The sequence below is a fragment of the Plectropomus leopardus genome, chromosome 8 (genome assembly GCF_026936395.1).
Source record: "Plectropomus leopardus strain MGB_pleo_1.0 chromosome 8, ASM2693639v1, whole genome shotgun sequence".
Classification (NCBI taxonomy): Eukaryota; Metazoa; Chordata; class Actinopteri; order Perciformes; family Serranidae; genus Plectropomus; species Plectropomus leopardus.
The window spans coordinates 15,973,638-15,992,339 of record NC_142183.1 but is presented as its reverse complement, the minus strand read 5'-3'; the positions used below and the strand labels follow the sequence as shown (position 1 = coordinate 15,992,339).

The 18,702-nt window shown below is 42.3% G+C and overlaps 2 protein-coding genes across 2 annotated transcripts in view; one reads left to right on the top strand and one right to left on the bottom strand.

Moving 5' to 3' along the window:
- The window catches only part of mrpl11 (mitochondrial ribosomal protein L11), a 52,415-nt gene that overhangs the window by 17,758 nt on the left and 15,955 nt on the right, over window positions 1–18,702 (bottom strand). The window lies entirely within an intron of this gene.
- On the top strand, window positions 1,239–10,176 carry tmem265 (transmembrane protein 265). The gene is made up of 2 exons (XM_088080974.1): window positions 1,239–3,242; window positions 6,043–10,176. Exon 2 carries the CDS (start codon window positions 6,045–6,047, stop codon window positions 7,107–7,109), a length of 1,065 nt encoding a protein of 354 aa, XP_087937100.1. The 5' UTR covers window positions 1,239–3,242; window positions 6,043–6,044; the 3' UTR covers window positions 7,110–10,176.

The window sequence follows — 18,702 nt, the reverse complement described above, 5'->3', positions numbered from 1 at the left end:
AGATATTACTGTCTTTAAGAGGCTGTGGCACACTCATTTTTTAAGCTAGTGGAAACTTGTTAAACAAGACCACCTAAGGCATCCACTGGTAGTAACCATGACAGCACAGTGTGTCGGAAAGGGAGCTAAATAACACTCCAAAATTGGAACAACTGATATGGCCATTTTCAAAGGAGTCCCTTAAGACTCCTAGATATATGAATGAAAATAAGTTCTAAGGATACCAACGAGTCTCCCCTAAACTTAAGAAGGCGTGTTCCCAGTAAACATTTTGTTCCTTAGAAATAATGTGACACTAAAGCTGTATATTTGTCATTTTAATGTAAAGGGCAAGCAGCAAATTTTGAGCCCTGTGGGGTAATGTTTTCCTAGTCCCGCTCCCGCCCGCTCTCACTGAATTTCTGACAATTGCCACTCGCTACTGTAGAGTGCGTTATCTATTCCCACCCATTCCTGCAGGGTGTGTGTCGGCTCCCGCCCACAACATTCTGATCATACATGCCTTCACAATAAACCGATTTTCAATAGATTGAGTCTTCTTCCGTCCCGCAGGGAAACCATGTTACATATGACACAAAAATATGCACACCTATCAGTAATAGGTAGCAAAATGACATTCTTGTGCATAATAATACTCAGAATTACAGTTATCATGGTGTCTCTGGAATTCATTGTTATTATTATTATTATTATTAACAGTAACATTTCTGAGGAATTCCTTTCAAATGTCCAGCCTTGCCTTTCTTTTCATATGTATTGTAACGTCCCGCTTTTATCTCTTTTCACTTTACACTTTACAACTCCGTCCTTCATGTTTGTCTGCGGGACATGCACAGTTTTTTTGAATGTCCGCACCTGCCCGTGGCAAAGATAAAACGACACATTCCTGGGAGATTTGTGTTTGGTCCCATGGGACGTTCATGGAAACCAAATCCCAATGAAGTCCTCTACAGCCAATTTGAAAGAAAAATATCATTGATCTGCCTAAAATGAAACATGACACATTAAAACAACATTGTTGTGGAATTTAAGATGCTCACTGCACTGGTATTAGTATATGCATATCACATAACTAGGGAAATTTACTTTAAAAGAAGAAATCAAATAATATTAGAGTGTCATTTGCTAACTCTGCATATTGATAGTGTTCAGCTAGTCAATATATTTAAACAGAATATGCAAATTCCTTAAATTCAGTTGTGGCTTTTGGCTTTGGTGTACCACCCCAAGATTTTCAGTGGCGCCATCTGGCCACCCATATGAAACATTTGTGGAGGCTCCACTGAGGAGTGCAAAGCTAAATCATTACTCTTTCAGTTCATGCCTCACACGCTGAGATTATACTGCGAGGAAGAGCCATAAGAAAGAAGGTGAAGGGATTTGGTCCTCCATGTTTGCCATGTTTGTGGAGGTCAGCCTCGGGTCTGATGTGGAGCGTGAGTCAGTGTTGACGCCTTTAGCATTCTTGGACAGTCTGTAACCCCATGTGTCCTTCCAAACTTCCCCAATCATGTCTGAAGCAAAAAGTGATGACTGCACAGTGCTGTGGACAGCCTGCTGCCCGCCTGGCTGCCCCTCGCCCTCCTCTGCTATTCTCACTGTTTCCTTGCTGTCCTTTTCCCCGCCACACTCTTCCTCTCTCTCTCTCCTCCCTGAAAGTGAGCCAGTGTGCAGAATGACCTTCAACCACACCCACGGGGAACAAAAACAAAGAAGAGGGGATCGTAGCAGGATGGAGGAGAGGATGGGATAAACATGAGGAGAGGGGTGACAGTAAGGCAGCGAAGAGACAAAGATGGGTGGAGAAGAAAAAAAGAACACGCTGGAGTGAGGAAAATGGAAAATCTCTGTTCTCTTGGAAGCCAGCGGAGCGCAGAGCTGAATCTGACAAGAAAGATGACTCTCCATCCCCTTCCCCACCAGTCTGATTAAACCTCTCACTCTAAAATGAACCCGGCACCCTGAGAGCCACAGAAACGAGGGAGTTGAGGACTTGAGCCTTTGCTAAAGTGCAAACTGGAATGCCTTCAGACACACTTGAAGAAGCAGGACCTCGAGGAGGAGCTGGCGCCATGAAATTCCTTAAAATCGCATCTGACAAAGGAGCCAAAATTAAATTCTTAAACAAGGAAAGCAGCTCTTCTTTTTTAAAACAGTTTCATTTTGAAGCAGAAATTCCCAATCCCTCTGTTTAAGCGGCGGTAAGCCGACTGTAATGAGTTAATCTACAACAGAGGGATGATTTCCTTGTGTGACTAAGACAGTAAGTAGACAGAAGGAGGACTAATTAAAGTTGTAACATCTGCCTTCTGAGCTCTGAGTGTGTCTACAGGCTACAAGCATCTTTCGCTCCACTTCCTCCGCTCTAATTTCAGGCGAGGAAGGGTAAATAAGGTATCCGCCTGCTCCCAAACAATGCAACTAATCTTCTGCAAGTGGCATCATCATGATTACCATAAACCAATGAGTATACTGTAACCGGGTGCTCTCAAATATTCATAGCATCTTCCAGCCTAACTTCCACAGCTGCTGCTGCTGCTGGTGGAGCAGGAGAGGAGGAGAGACTGAGGAGGGTGGGAGGTCTGGAGCGGAGCACGTAACCTGCTTACAAATTAACACCACAACCAAAGTCGGACAGCGTGAGTGAGTTTCTCCTCGATCTGTCCTCCTCTCTTGTGAGCCATCTTCTCGGGATTGCGGGTTTACACTTTTACGATTCCGCCGCTGATGCTGCCGCTGCTGATGCTCCACTTCTGACCGACTTCCCCCCCCCCCCGGCTGCTCCGCACAGCCGGAGCCCGCCCGAGCGGCAGCAGCGAGCCCCTGCACGGCTCTCTGATCCCCGCTGCTGTGCGGAAAGATAAACCGACAACGGCACTGCAGGAGGTGACAGATCCAGATCGCGAGCCCTCTGCAATAACCGCGGAGACATCGGCCATGCCAGATCTGCACGGAGGGGGAGATCTTGATAAGTGTGAGCCGGTTTTTTTGTTGTGTGTTCAGACAAAGTCGCTTGGTGTGGCAGTGGCGATGACTTTCCCCCTCTAACAGCCTCCTTCTCCCGGTGCCTGGCTCTATTCAAACACTGTAAGAGGAAGACTTTATCACCGAGCCCGGCTCATCAGCGTCAATAAAAGAGACTTTATTGGTCACCGACTGCGCTTTCTACTTGGAAGAGAGCAAAACACGCTGCAAATCAAGCCAGAAAGGGATCGAGCCCAAGTGCAAGACGAATGGTTTGGGTAACTAAAGCTTCACTTTACTACCAGCGATGCACGCATAAACCCCACAGTACCTGCTGTTAATAGGGCAGTTATGAAACAGGTGTTGCAGAGAAGCGGTTTCATAGAGGTTGTTAAATTGCCAGAGGATGCAAGACGTCGCACTGCATGCTGGGGCAGCTAATGATATTTTCAAGAAATAAAACAAACTGTAAATAAAAACATGAATCCCCCCTCAGGGCAACACTTCCTCACAAATCAACAGATGTTTCAGTCATGTGGCTTTAAGTCTGGAGAGGGGATTATTCAGCAGTGCATTATCAGGGATTGCACACTGCCTGGCTCTCTATTAATTAATTAGTTTGCACATAATGGCAGAGATGTTGTCCCGATGCCCTTGGTGCTCCACCTGTGATAACTTGTGCAGCATCTAGTCTTTGGTGTGATCTGGATCTGTTTGTGCAGATAAACTGTGGGTGTAGACAAATTAATCTTTCTCTACATGATTTTCTGTCAACCTGGAAATCACCCAATATTAATAGAAAACAAATGCCAACCCCACCCCCTTTGCTTTATCTCTGTCAGTGCAAAGAATCTGGGAGCTTTTTTTGAGCGATTACGTAGACACATGGTGCAGATGGAGGGAAGTGCACTGGGGTCACACAAGCTTAGAGAAGTGGAGGAAAAAAATGGATTTCAGTACAAGAGAGAACGCAAAAATGAACAAATCTTTCACCTGCACACTATTACATGCCATTACTCATGCTTACAGCAAAATAGGTTGCCTCACCTTGTCAACAGCAGTGTCACTCCCCCAGACAGGAAAATGATGAATTTGGTCATTATTGATGAGCAGAGTGGACACACGGGCTGTCATCCCAGTCCCTCACTCTGAACTGAATAAATTACGTGCCGTTGACAGGGGAGTCAAAACACAAACACAGGCTGACAGGGAGATTTCCAGGGTGAAATTTAAAGCGCAGGTGGAATATCTTAAGAGGCACGACCTCCAGAAAAAGCCAGCTGCAACAGTAGCTGTGAAACTTCTCCATCCCCTCCCTCCCTTGTAGATTGGGTTTGCTCCCCGAGAAAGAAAAATTTAAATTTCAATATCCTCTCAATCTGCAGCTTGGTGAAATTCATTCAATTTTGGAGGGAATGGCAATCAAGTTGCAGTAAGCGGTGAGACAAAAGGCTTCACAGACAATCAGATATTACGAATGCTGGCATGATCCACGCCTGTCCTCCCACCATGCCTCCGAGCGGATTAATCAGCCGAGATAGTTCCTTTCCTCATCTCTTTGATTCATCTGTTTCAGAACAAACTCTAATGTCTGTGATATTTCAATAGCCGCGGTGATGAATACATTTGGATTCATCCAGGCCAAACTGGCGCATGAACTGCATGTCTTCATATTAAGTGGGTGGAAGTCACTTTCTATCTGCATTTGAGTCTTTTCCTCTTCATCACTTTCACCCCCTCTCCCCCTGAGCTTATTTATGAACTATTACCATCACGCAGTAACACTTTATTAGGCATGTAGACAGCCAAGAGGCCTATTAATCTTTCACTTGCAGTCGTATGCTCATTCTCCTCCACACACGCACACACACACACACACACACACAGAGACAATTTCAAACCCTATTTTTTTTTACCCAGTGGAGTTCCTCATCCCTCTTCAATGATTCAGACAGCACCGAGGAGATGGCAGAGCTCCTGTTAGTCTTACAGTCAGGAAAGTGATGTGTCTTCCATCGGCAAGATATCAATACACACTTTTCACTGGCAGACTTTTCTCAGAGGCCGCAATCAAGCTGACAATCTCTCGCTCGATCACGCTGAACTGTTGCCATTACGGCACATCTGAGCTGGTAGTGATTTTATATTATAATGTCATCGATCCAGTTGAGGGGTTGACACCCCCGAGTGGTGCTGAGCAGATAAAAGACAGTCCACTGGTCTGTGCTGCGCTTTTCACCTAAATACGATAAAGAGACGTCGGTTCGATTACACTGTAAAGTCAATAATCATTTCTCAAGCTATGCCAATACTGAGGTTTATAATGTCCGCCACTGAGATATGAGCTGCAACAAAAGAAATGAACCCTCGTGTTCAGCCAAATTAGCATTGCCTGCATGCATTCACCAAGACATACACAGTGCGTACACAAAGACACCAGTCGAACGCATCTCCAAACAAATAGCAAGTTATCAATATTCATCTGAAACGAGAGGGGTATTTGTGATGATTAAAGACTGCAGCACAGTGTGAGGATAAACATGGCAGACTATAGAGGCAAAGAAAAGGCTTTGACAGGGCACCTAGCTGCGCTACAGCGCAATTAATTAATAATGAATACAACAAGTACAAAAAAAAGAACAGAGACAACAACAATTCACAGAAAAAAGTAATGGCAGAGAACTTGGGGAAAGTCTGAGAATCAAAAGGAAGCGATGTTAGGACCTTTATGGAAAATGAAGACTATTTAATTCAAAGAGCCGCAGTGTTAAAAAAAAAAAAAAAATACAATTTAACAGGCTTCTCAGCTTAGGCAGCCAGGGTAGATGTAGCTCTGGCCAAAGATGAAGGGCGCTCACTGCTTACTAGGCAGCCAATGTCTTTAACCATAGCAACAAGAATCGAACTATTTTACATTTGGTTTTGAATTAGAGCTGGGGAAAAACAAGCATGTTTTTATCCTGCAAATTTGTTGGTTTTACTGAGGACAGATGGCCGTGTGCGGAGCGATGTGAGCAGAGTTTAAATTCTGTCAATGTAACAGATTTAACTCTGTGCATGTGTGTTTGTCTCTTTCAGGCATGGTGCCCACGCCCCAGGTGTGCGTATCAACCCTGGTCACAGTGAGCACGATGGCAGTGGTCGACCTCTACCTGCTGGAGCAGAGCATGCTGGGAGCTCGTGGTCTTCCAGGGCCTGGTGTGTGGCAGTGTGCTGCAGTGTTGCTAGGTGATGTGGGCTTCCTGCTTGCACTGCGCTTCGTTTCAGCCGGCGTGGTTTCAGAGGCACGGTCGCCACGTCGTGGTTTTGCCAACGCCCTCTGGTTCCTGTTCCTGTCCCTGCTCCAGCTCAAGCTCTTCTTCGTCTGCCATAACTACAGGCAGGAGCGCCGTCCGCCTGACCCGCTGGCCAGGAAGACCCTGACGCTGCTGCTGTCCATCTGCCTGCCTTCCCTGTTTCTCATCCTGACGGGAGCCGACCACATGACGCCGCAGCGCAGGAAGCAGGAGGTGCGGGGCCGGCTCCTGTGGGTGGTGGTGGACCTGCTGGATGTGCTGGACCTGCAGGCGGGTCTGTGGGAGGCCCAAGGTGGAGCTGCAGCTGCGACTGCAGGAGTCGTTGAGCAGAAGTTGCCTATCTGGGCTGAGGGCCTGGTCTTCTTTTACTGCTACGCCCTCCTGCTGCTGCTACCCTGCGTGGCCCTCACAGAGCTAGGGGCCACTGGGCTGCCAGGACAGAGGGGGCCCCGTAAGGAGGCTTTGTACCCGTGGCTTAGCTTGGTCACTATCAATATCTTCACCCTGGCCCTGAGGGGCACAGGTATGCTGTGGTACAGGGACCCCCGTGTGTCCACCGTGTTCCTGGGGAAGAACCTGCTGGCTCTGGCTGTGAAGCTGAGCTCAGCCTGGGAGAGACACAAGCAGGAGCGCGCTGCTGCAGGAGCTGGGACTGTGGCTGGAGCAGAACCAGGAGACTCAACCCTGCCAAGCCAGAGCTCAGAGCAGGGAGAGGGCCAGGCCCAGGGGAAAGCTCCTCCCTCCCATTATCACACACTGTCCCGCTCCCAAAGCCACACTCTCTCCCACGTCAGCCTGGAGCCTTCAGAGACACCCTTGGGCCCCTCTTTCATCTCCCATGAACTCTAGAGAGTCACTTCGAACAAGCACGCATGCACAAAAACATGTGATAACACCCACACTTAAAAACTCGGACCAGTGGAGCCAGTATCACATCCAAACAGATAACTTGTATTGAATTTCAGTACAACAGTGATGGGTATAACGCAGAGCTGTGGAAATGCATTTGGCAAGCTTTGCTTTCTGCACATTTTGTTGTGCTAAGAATAACTCTAAATGCATTGCTGTGATTTGTGGGAGTGTATTTTTTTAAATTGAACACTGTGAACACATCTATCAGCCTGTAAAGAGTATTCACAAAATGTATGTTGAAGTCTAGTAGTGTTTATTCCCTCCTTTAATCTGGGCACAGCTTCCCAAACTGACACAGATTTGTTGAATTTGTTGCACTCAGACAGACACCTGTTTTAATTCTGATTTCTTGCTTCTCCATATACAGTATCTCAACTATGGTTTTATTTGTTAAACTTAAAGGTCCAGTATGCAGGATTTAGGGGACATATTGGCACAAATGGAATATAATATAAAAAGTATGTTTTCTCTAGTGCATAATTACCCGAAATAAGAATCATAGTGTTTTTGTTTCGCCGTATAAATGAACGCAGATGTGACAAACAAAACACTGGCTCTAGATAGGGGACTATTTATAGGGACTGCTTTACTCAATGTTTATGCCGGTTTAAATCAGTGACTGTCTGTTTTGGAGAGAAATAGACCTCCGTAGATAATTCATCTCCTGGTAAAAACCTCATGACTGTCTGGATCTTAAGTCATCAGACAATAAAGATGAGCACACATTAGCAGGTGCCAAATTATTGGCCCATCTCTGACATGCCACACAGCAGCAGGGAAACATGGATATTTAATGTGAAACTGCTTTATTCAGTATTTTTACCAGTTTTAATCATCTGGTCCGATGGTTTTGAAGAGGGAGAGACCTCCGTGGATAATAAGGCTTCTGGTAAAAACCTCATGAACAATAAACACTAAAGTGATTTCAACAAGAAGTTTCAACTGGCTGAAATATGCAATTCTCACTGCTAAATGCCACTAAGTCCCCCTAAAGGCTAATTTATGCTCAACGTTAGATATGTATACACATATGAAGCCTTCTGTCGGTACACTGTGTGCATTTTGTGTGTACTTGCGCACATTTTCTGAAAGTTTAAGGGTACTGACAAAACAGAGCAGTACCAAGGGAAGTGCGGGGGCAGTGTAGGGTCGCTTTAGCGAGATGCAGCCGTAGGAGATGACACCATTTAAAAATTGGCAATTCAAAATAGATCGATAGTATAATAATAGGAATTCTCTGTCCACGTGTCGCAATGTATTTAATGGCCTCACAGTCAAACGCCATCAATGTTAAAAGGTACATTATTGCAACCTGTCCACTGTTGCTTCATTTGTTATTGTCAGAAACACTGACTCCGCCCTCTAGTACCATCTATTGGCTGTATTTATTCCAACATGAAGGACGCATTGAATTTTGAGGGCAGTCATGTTTACATTTGAAACAGACATATCTATTTTTGTATGTCAAGGGAATATAATGACCCCTAAATCTTACACACTGGACCTTTAAGTTCAGGTCATTTGGTTTCAGAGAAAAATTACATCAACACTCCCCTACTATTAGATGCCAAAATACAGACTGTGACCTTTACTGTACCATTTTCCCCCTGTCACTTTACAGGGACCTTTCAAAGAGGGAAGTTTAATACAAGGAGGAGTGCTGATTTATTTTTTCCCGTCTGTACCACAGAGCCATGATTCAAAAGCCATCTGCCTGTAAAACTCACACTCTACACAGGGCTCCAGTATTTCAATGTGGAGTCAAACCCAGCAGATCCAAACAGTTTTGGCTTGTAGCCCTATAAATCAAAATCTATCCACGACCTCAAGTGATGTTCCCTTCTTGGATTTTTCTTATTTTGTAAGGATTTTAGAGGTCTGAAGAGATCAAATTACACAGTTTTTTTACCATTAAAAAGCAAAAGTTTGAGATGAAAATAAAATAATATGTGTAGGAGATGTTTTCTATCTTTTTATACTCTCATGGCCTCACAGATTTATCATGCAACTCAGTGGATCGTCCCTACGCCAACACAAGTGTCGTGGTTGCCAGATTTTCATTCAAACCAAAAGGGAAGACCGCCTGACATCACTTATTAGTTGTCTGGCAGGAAATATTAATCAGAGAAATCACTCACTGTGGTGTTTGGTTGGAGTGAAAACCTGCAGACTCATGGGGCTTATGGTCGACCATCCCTGCCAAACTGTGTTTTTGGTATAATGACATCTATTTGATTTAAACGCAGAATTTTAACCTCCGCTAGAAATGATTTTAGAGATGCATTCTGTGCCATCACGTTTATTTTAGGACCACTTCTGCTGTTAATGTTAAAACCACCCTGCAGCGATTTTAACACAACAAAATGTGCATAACTTAAGAATCCTACTACTTATGAAAGACAGTGTTTCCATAAATAAGATTTTTCCGAAGCGGGGCTTAACGATGGGCATTTTGCATCATCTTAATCCTGTTGCAGCTCAAACTACAGTACAGGTCTATTTTACTACATTGTTTACAAAAACAGGATACCAATGTAAGTAATCCCTTTACTGTTTTAGAACACATTTAAAATTCATGTTTTGCTGTTGTATGTACTCGTCTGTCCACCATTTTCAAAAAGAAGAAAAAAAAAAAGTCCTGCTGCCTGTCCGGACCTCAGATCCCTTTTTTTTTCACTTCAGATTAAAGAGTTAACTTTTTGATTTTCAGGATGAATTATGGATGGAGCCTTTCATTCACTGATGTGTTAACATGTGGATGTAGGAGTATTTAGGCATCGTGGGATTATTTGGGGTCAGAGCAGCAGGTGTAGAGGATGTTCAGTACAGTCAAGTGCCTTGTTTCCTCATGGAGCTCCGAGCCTCTGCGTCTTCTCGAGGCATCATGTGTACCGTGTGGAACTTGGACATATGCCATGTGTGTACTGTGAAGTTATTCCTCAGCTGTTGTCAACTACACCTCCAGGACAGAGTGCAAACTAATAAAGTGTTTCATACTCGCCAAGTGTTGACAGTTCATTGGCTATCATGTAGGAGCGCTATTGACAGCCTGTCACCCACATATAGGGGAAATACAGGAGGAGTCAGTCCAAATTATTCAAGTCCAAGAGGCCTGAGGGACAAATCACTGCATCATATTTTCAAAACCTTCACTGCAGGATTTTCCTCCCAAAAAAGGCCACTCTATGGACTCATACCGAGGTAATCCCTCTCAGTCATCACCGATGACCCGCTAGAAATGAGAGGCCGTGTATTTTTCTGCAGAGACTCTGCTCTGCTCTCTGCCTTTATTTTCTTCTCTGTCTTTGGGACATTTATGGGTGTGTACCCCCACAGCACTCAGGTGAGGTCAGGACTAAATAAAAAGGTAGCGACCATGTGCCAGACTGTTAGAAGCAGACATCCAAGAGACACAGTGCCATAAAAATGCAAATATAGTGAGAGGACACACCAAACAAGAGAAAATATGCAGCTGACTTTTACTTTTGCTGGACAGTGTCTTAACAGTTACCTACCATCCAGCAGAGTAGAAATACTGCCAGTGTCTAGTCATAGTTACAACGTGTGCTCAGGGAGACAGTTCTTTCCACCGGCATTTAAATGCTGTTGTTATCCTCATACAAGATACATTATTATATTTGCTAAGGTTATGATTAAATAAAATTACCAAAATATTAGTCCGCTTTCTGCTGGCACTGGATATCAATATGACGATGATAGAAATCTGTTGGAGACTTATGTCAGACAGACATTAATTTGTGGTTGGGATGAAAATCGTGTTGACATTATTTTAAAGGTCTAATGACGTTAGAATTTCAAAGTGTGTGGATGTTAAAATTATGATATTTTGCATACGTTTGGTTTTTCTCCGCACCTCAAGATTAAATGTCGTTTTTCTAACTTTACAACAAAACTTAAAACCAACCAAATATCAAAGTCATCTATTGTCAGTATCCTCCATGAAATTTGCAGTACTATTAGACATTGTCCTGAAATTTCATTTTGGTCACCCAACTTCACCAGCTAAATTCAACCAAATATAAATGTCTAACCATGTTGATGGCCAGCAGGGCCAGCAATTAACACTATGATGTAATGGACCATCATGTTTTCGTAAATTCCACGCACATTTCGCAACACTATGTCAGCGCAAACCTTATTCAACCCCATTAGCCTGCTTTGATGAAGTGCTACAACGTTATCACACATGGATTTGCAACCTCAAGAACTGCAGGTTCTTGGAGGCTAACAACTTTTTTTTCTTTTAAACAGCAGTTAAACAGTCTAACACTGTTTGGATAAACATTAGAACCTTTTTGTTTAGCCAGAAACAGTCCAGAAAGATAGATATATAGAGAGACTTTAGTATCCACCTCAGTGGAAATTTGTCTTTGGCTTCGCTCAAACACAGCAAAGTCACATACAAATGCATAAAACAAAACATCATTAAAAACACACAAATATACAAGATACAACAGTGCAAACAGGCAGGCAGCAGCAATAAATAATATAAATATCAATAAATAATAAAAGAGAGCACATCCTACAAAACAGTAGTTTCCCTGATACAGTTATTCTGTGTTGACTGCTTGAATGGCATGGGGAATAAAGGACTTCCTATAAACGTTACGACTGGCTTTTGGGACCCTAAAATCGACAGCCAGACAGCAGCAGCTCAAAATGTGAGTGTAATAGATATGAGGCATCTGCATTTCAGGGCTGTTTTTGATTAAACAAAAAGGGTTGTTTTCTTAAAAAAGGTATATATCTTTGCAGACACTTTCAATAATCTTGCCAGACACTTAAAATAATATTCTGAACCTGTCAGTGGCAAAAACAATCACTTAATTGACGGTGTTAACATGCCTTGAGTGGTTACATTGCAGCTCGGCTGCTGCTCTTGCTCAATGCTGGGCCAGATTTTAAAAACTGTTGTTTCTATTAGTCACATAAACACATAAAAGCATGTGACGTTTTGCGGGCATTCCCATAAATACCGACAGTATATTTTAAAGTCATCAGCTCACATTCTGCCCTCACAGAAAATTGCATGTTTTTATGTTTTCTCCTCATACTGGAACTGATGAAGTGAATGAATGCTCCCCCCCCTCAACACATTCAAGCGTGCTCTTTGCCTCATCTTGCGGCACGCTGACAAAAGGCCGTCATTTATCACAATTATGCTGGCGGCCCCATCAGCTTGGATCCTCTCACAGTAATCCTTGAATGTGCTGTCGTGGTGTCCGCCTTTAATGTTGAAAGAGAGATGGGGTGTGCCTGTCAAGAGTTGTAGTAAGTGTGTGTGATGTTTTCAGACTGAACTGGCTCTTTTCCTCACAGCGATTGTGAATGCGCCGGCTGGCCTCTCCTCTGAGCTTAAATGGACCTATTAATTGAAATTGAGGCTATTTGTCAAAATGCAAGCGCTCATTCTCAGTGCTTTATGCTTGATTTAGAGGCTATATTAACAGGATGTATTAAGACTAATGTACACACTCAGGCACACAAAGGAATTAATTCAAAGTTTCAGGGGAATTTCTCTCCGATTCAGACAGAACTGTTAAGGAAAAACCACAGAGGGATAACCAGAGTAGTAGACAGCATCCTGCTCTTGCCTACCCTCTTTCTTTCATCTCCTCCTGCCTCACTCACTCTACATTTCAAACATACGCATACTGGATGCACTCCCTGTTGGGCAACTTCTCATATTTCTATTATAAAAGCAGCGACTGCATAGGCAGCAGCCTCGGCAAATGACTACCTCCTAGAATTTGTTACACCTGTTAAGCTCTAGATACAATGCTCAGCATTTTCCCTCAGCTCCCACCGACTCTCGTAGCCTGCACCTGAAGAAAAGTGCAATAGCCGCTCTCCTATTTTCTTTCTTCTTTTGCCGCCTTCTCCGCTGCTCTCCGTTCCTTTCCTCCATTCACCTGTGCTAATTTCACTCCAGCCTGTAATTATTCTCCTGTACCAAAGCTGTCAGTTTCCCTTTTTTGTCTCCCGTTTCTTCTTTTATTTCTCTCGTTTGTTTAAATTTGCCCTGCAGCCGACAGGCAGCCTACCTCTCTGCACTTCCCCTGTCAAGGGTGGTTAGTCAGAGCCGAAGAAAAAAAACAAGGAGGAGAGGCTGGCTAAGATTAAAGGGCCGGAGCCACTGCCTAAAGCACAGCGGCTGCCGACTGCTATTTATTTACCGTTACACACAGCGTGAGCCTGATGGAGCACGGGAGCCCAGAGAGACAAACGCACACAACACGCCGCCCCGACAACAATGACATCCCAAGCAGTCCAAAAGGAGGCACCTTTAGACAAACATATGGCTTTGTTTTGCTCCGCTGAGCACTTGGTTACAACCCATCTCACCTCATTACCTCTGACACGGCGACAGCTACAGTATGCCTACGAGCTCACACCCACCTCGTCTGGCAGAAAGAGCCACATTTAACAGACAGATGTCTAAATCATTCATCAGAGCACACACCATCAGCACCACAGCTTTCAGGGAGAACTTCAAAGTATATTCTACCAGAAAGAAATGATGCAAAAGAGTCTGAGACTCTTATGATATGCAACGCAATACTGGAGACAAACGCATACTAATACCGCTCTCAGGTGTTGGGGTTACATGAGGCTACAACAGGGAATAAGTACTGGTCAAATGAAATAAAAAACTAGGGTAAAAGAAATAAGCCTGGGACTACACATACAGATATTTTTGATGTATGTGTAGACCCACAGTGATTTTTTTTCTCCACATTTTGGGCTCTAATCCACACACAGAGTTTGAAGTCGCTTAAATGATTTTTATTAAAACACCTTCTAAGGAGCACATTTATCAAAACCCCAGTTACTGTATCTGTGTGGACATGTAAAGCAGAGCGTTTGGAAAACAATGCCATCATCTCGTCATCACCATCTTCTTAATGCAATGAGCATACGCCAGAAACCCCAAAAATAGCTGACTACCAGTTTTTTCATGTTTTGTCAACACTACTTGGTCTGATGGCTACTTTACACTTAAACTGAGTATTTCTGCACCATTTCACGGATGAATGGAGGCGTCTGCTGCACCCAATGCTGTTTGCTCCACCCCAGCATCTGTGGTTTAAAGTCTGCCAAAAATGCAGTTTTAAATCAGACTCGATAAAAACAGCAGATCTTTAGAATCACAGTCAACAGTGATGAGATGAGATCTCAAGAAGGTGTTTTGACAGAGATTATATTAGCTCGTACACTTTACTCGCCATGTGTGACATTGGAAAACTGATGAAGATAGCCAACGCCAGCGAGTGTTCGAGGTTGTTTTTGCGTTCTATTGTGGGCGCAGATATGTTGTAAAACGAAGGTCATTTGGACAGTATTCTTCTTAACTAGTGGCGGTAAATATACATTTTTAAAAAAACATCTTTCCATGTATAGAAAGGGCTCTAATCAATTAATCAGTCAGCTGGTCAACACAAAATCAATCACTAACTAATTTGAATGTGGCTTAATAGCTGAAAGTTATTTGTCAAACAGTTTCTGGTCCCAGCTGCTCAAATATGAGGGTACACTGGCTTTCAATAACTTATGTCTTTTTAAATAACAGGTGTTCAATAGATCTACGAACAAATCTTTAAACTTTTTAAACTAAACTGAGGAAAGTGAATCCCCATTGGCGCAGATCAAGTCAGTAGCTTTAAGCAGCGGAGCTCTATTTTCCAGTGCCTGAGAGCGCCACTGTCAGTTCTGCTGTGATTCACATTACTTCCTCTTTAAAAGTCTATTAAAAGACAGCGAAAGCCACGGAAACAATTATAAGCTGATAACTCTGCCGTTAATAATGGGCTGCTGAGCTATTAACCTTATGTACAGGCCTTGTACGAGCTAGTTTTGTACTGAACTGAACATGACAGCTTCAACTAGCAACATACTGAATGCATCGGCCATGTCAAAGGTGACGCTCTCACTTATTATGCGTTCCCGTACCCATGATGGTATCATTACAACACTGGAATTTCTAGCTGTGATGTTATACCATTAAAAAAAATATATAAATATATATATTCTTATCATTTTTGGTACCACAGGGAAATTTTTTTAATGAAGACATAAAATACATATTTTTTTTAATTAAAAGATAAAACTCAGGGGAGTGTAACATGACAGTGACGAGTTTTCTTTTCTTGGTTATTTACAGAGAACAGCCGAATGAGTGTAGCAAACATTAACAATAAGAGAGAGCGAGAAAGTGAAGCTGGTATCAGAAGTATCAGTACTGCAGAAAAGTACTGAACCATTTCTAGTTTTCAGAATCTATATATATTGATAAATCTATATTTTGACAACACTGACCTACACAACTCTACTATTTAGTATGCAAGAAAAAGATTTTGTATGTCCCAATAATAGTATGTCAGATGCGGTACGTCCTTCTGCATCCCGTCACATTTCACAGTATGCAAACCAGCACACTTTTATGGCTATTCTGGCCCACAATCCTGCACAACGATATGTCACATTGTCTGAACAGACAGATAAAATCTCCCTGACACCTGACAGGAGCCACATGACTATAATCAATCAACCAATCAACCAATCAATCACAAACAATCCAGAATGTATGCTGTTAAAACTTAAAAGTTAAGACTACGACAAGGTAACAGCAGAGCTCTCCAGGTTGCCCACAATGTCTGGCGAGGGCAGCAAATGGCTTTTTGTTGCATCTCCAAGGTAACTAAGTAATAAAAGCTATATTCCAAATCTCAAACTCTTTCTTTTTACTTTAAATTCTGCACTACAGATTGCAAAGGATAAATGAACAAATAGGTCCAAGTTCAAGGCACAATGTTAAAATGAGGTAGGATGTCTCAATTGTGTACATTCTCCATGCCACAGAATGTACTTTGAAAGGGCAACTGCAGTATGCACTTCAATACACAGTATGTCATTTGTAACTCAGCCTTACTATTGTACATACTGAAGTTTGTTTGAACTGCGCTCTTTGACCCAAATTAAATAATTTGAATCAGCAAAGTGATTTACAAATATTTAGTGAATTAATAAAAGTAGTATTTCGATCTTTTACTTCAGTATAAAATATTATATCAGAGTAGAAATCATGAGTGGCTATTTTTTTAAATTTTCTGACAGTTCATAGTCTAAACTCAAAATACTAAAACTAACGGCCAGGGTGCTGGGGGGCCTGCTGACCATTTTCTCATTCATTATGTTAATAAACTGTTTCAAAATGGGTATTCTTTTTTGTATTTTAAATGTACATAAGGTATCAGAGTACACAGAAAAAGCATAAAATAGAGCTTGTTTAACATTAAAGTGTCAGAGGAGATTCCCTGAATATCCTCAAACCTTTATAAACTGGCCCTGTGACCCCCGGGACAGGACGTTAAGTATACCCGGCGGTTTAAACAATATATTGATCAATCCAAAACATAATCCATAGTGGTTACCTGGAGTCCTAAACAGAGCCCCATTTGTCCTTAAAATGCACCTACAGTATGTCTAAGCTGAGTAAATGAAATTAAAAGCAAGAATGGGAAAAAACAAACTGTGCAGGTCAGTATTTCCCACAGAAATATAATCTATGTGTGGAGGTATCTGATGACTTATAGTACTTATGGTACACATGGTACTTTTGGAGAGAGTTATATTTTTATCTAAATTAATGAACAGTTAAGTTTCACTTTCACTGCACCTGCTGCTCCCACCCTGTGCCCAGAGTACGCTCTGCACTCCAGGAATATGGTGCTCGGAATAACCTCTGAATAACGGCATATATATATATATATATATATATATATATATATATATATATATATATATATATATATATATATATATATTCAAACAGCACTTCGAATGAACGATCCAGCTCCAAAAAAAGAAAATCAATGTGTGGCGGCAGATGCTGATATCATGGCGCGCAGCCACAAATAAATGAATGTGTGGGAGATCCCGGAGGCTAATCGAGAAAAAAATACAATAAAGTAGTTTCAAACAACAGCAAAATAAATCTAAATGTTGTTTAAAAGAAAAGTGAAACACTTCAAGAGGGATTTTTTTTAACATGCTTCTAGCTGAAACAGAATATTGGACAGGGCTGTGAGGAACGGGTGTTGAAAGGTGAAATGGCCAAACAAACACAGGCAATAAAGATCACACTGAATACTTGTAGAAGTTGGTAAAGAAACCCCTGTTCCTGCTCTCGCCCGTTATCTCGAGCTGTCACATATTTCAGATTCTTCAAAATGATCAAATTCCAACCAGAGCATCTTTGGGAAAGGAAACTGTGTTTTCAGGAGAAAAACACCCAAAAATACCACAAACGCCCACTGAAGCTGACATATCAGCACTCATGTCACCGTGACAGGGTTTATATGATATGAGAGATACGGAGGATTGTTCAAAAATTTATGATCGCTATTGTTTGGAGTTTTATGTATGCCTGTTGGGAGCTGCCATTAAAAATATTCCCAACTGTCAAGCAATGCAATTCTGCTGTAATTTCTGCTATTTTGCACAGTGTTGCAGGTGTACAGCTCCTTTCTTTTATGCAAAATTAAGCAAAAAGGTAAAAAAGAAAAAGTAAATTTCTGGTGATATTTTTGAGCTCTGGAGTCAGGACGTGCTACAACTGAAAAACTCAATGACCTTTAGGGTTGAGTGCTGAGTGACAGTCAGAGCGAGTTTTTTAATTCTCAGATCAGGAGGATCAGAGGGAACTCAGAGGTCTCCAGTGTAGCTGAGGGGAAGGAAGATTTAGCTGAGCCTTAAATGTGATCAGTAAAAATCTTAAAATCAATTATACATCTAACTGGTAAACAGTGCAGAGACGGTAAAATTGGGTTATTACGCTCTCTTCACTTGGCAGCAGTTAAAATCCTGGCTGCTGTATTTTTCAGAAGGAATAAAAGATGGTAAAATGGGATGAGATTAAAGCGTAGATCCTCCTCTTTATTACTGGATAAAAAATGGATGTCTCCCAACTGTAGGAATCATTACTGTAACTGCTCACTGTATTATTGCTTTAAAAAAAAAAAGCCAATATTAAACATCAGTCCAAAGATTGGGACCACTGTGTGTCTGCAAGACTCAGAGAACAAGATGTCTTTAACCTGTGTTAATACAAAAAAAAAAAACACTGAATTGATTTTTTGTTCTCTTGGGAGCAGTGGAAACAAGCTGTGAATGCAACACCTGACACATTATCACCTTTTAAGTTGATTAAGCAAACTTGAGAGTTTCCTGTTTAAACACCCTGCAGTTTAACAGCCACATTATCATTCATTTGGAGTCACTTGATGAATGTAAGCTCTGTATTCGCTCTGTTTAGTTCTTCACCAACTCCTGAGAAAAATATCTGACACTTTAGCCGCTAAATGCTGCACTACGCTAATCAGCTAGTCACTAACTCTGTCTGCTGTTTGGCGGTGAGAAAGTGGAACACAGTGGAGCATTTTTGCTTATATCAGCCACCCGTTGCAGCCAAATATTACTCTATGACAGTGGAGATACTGAGCCATGACAG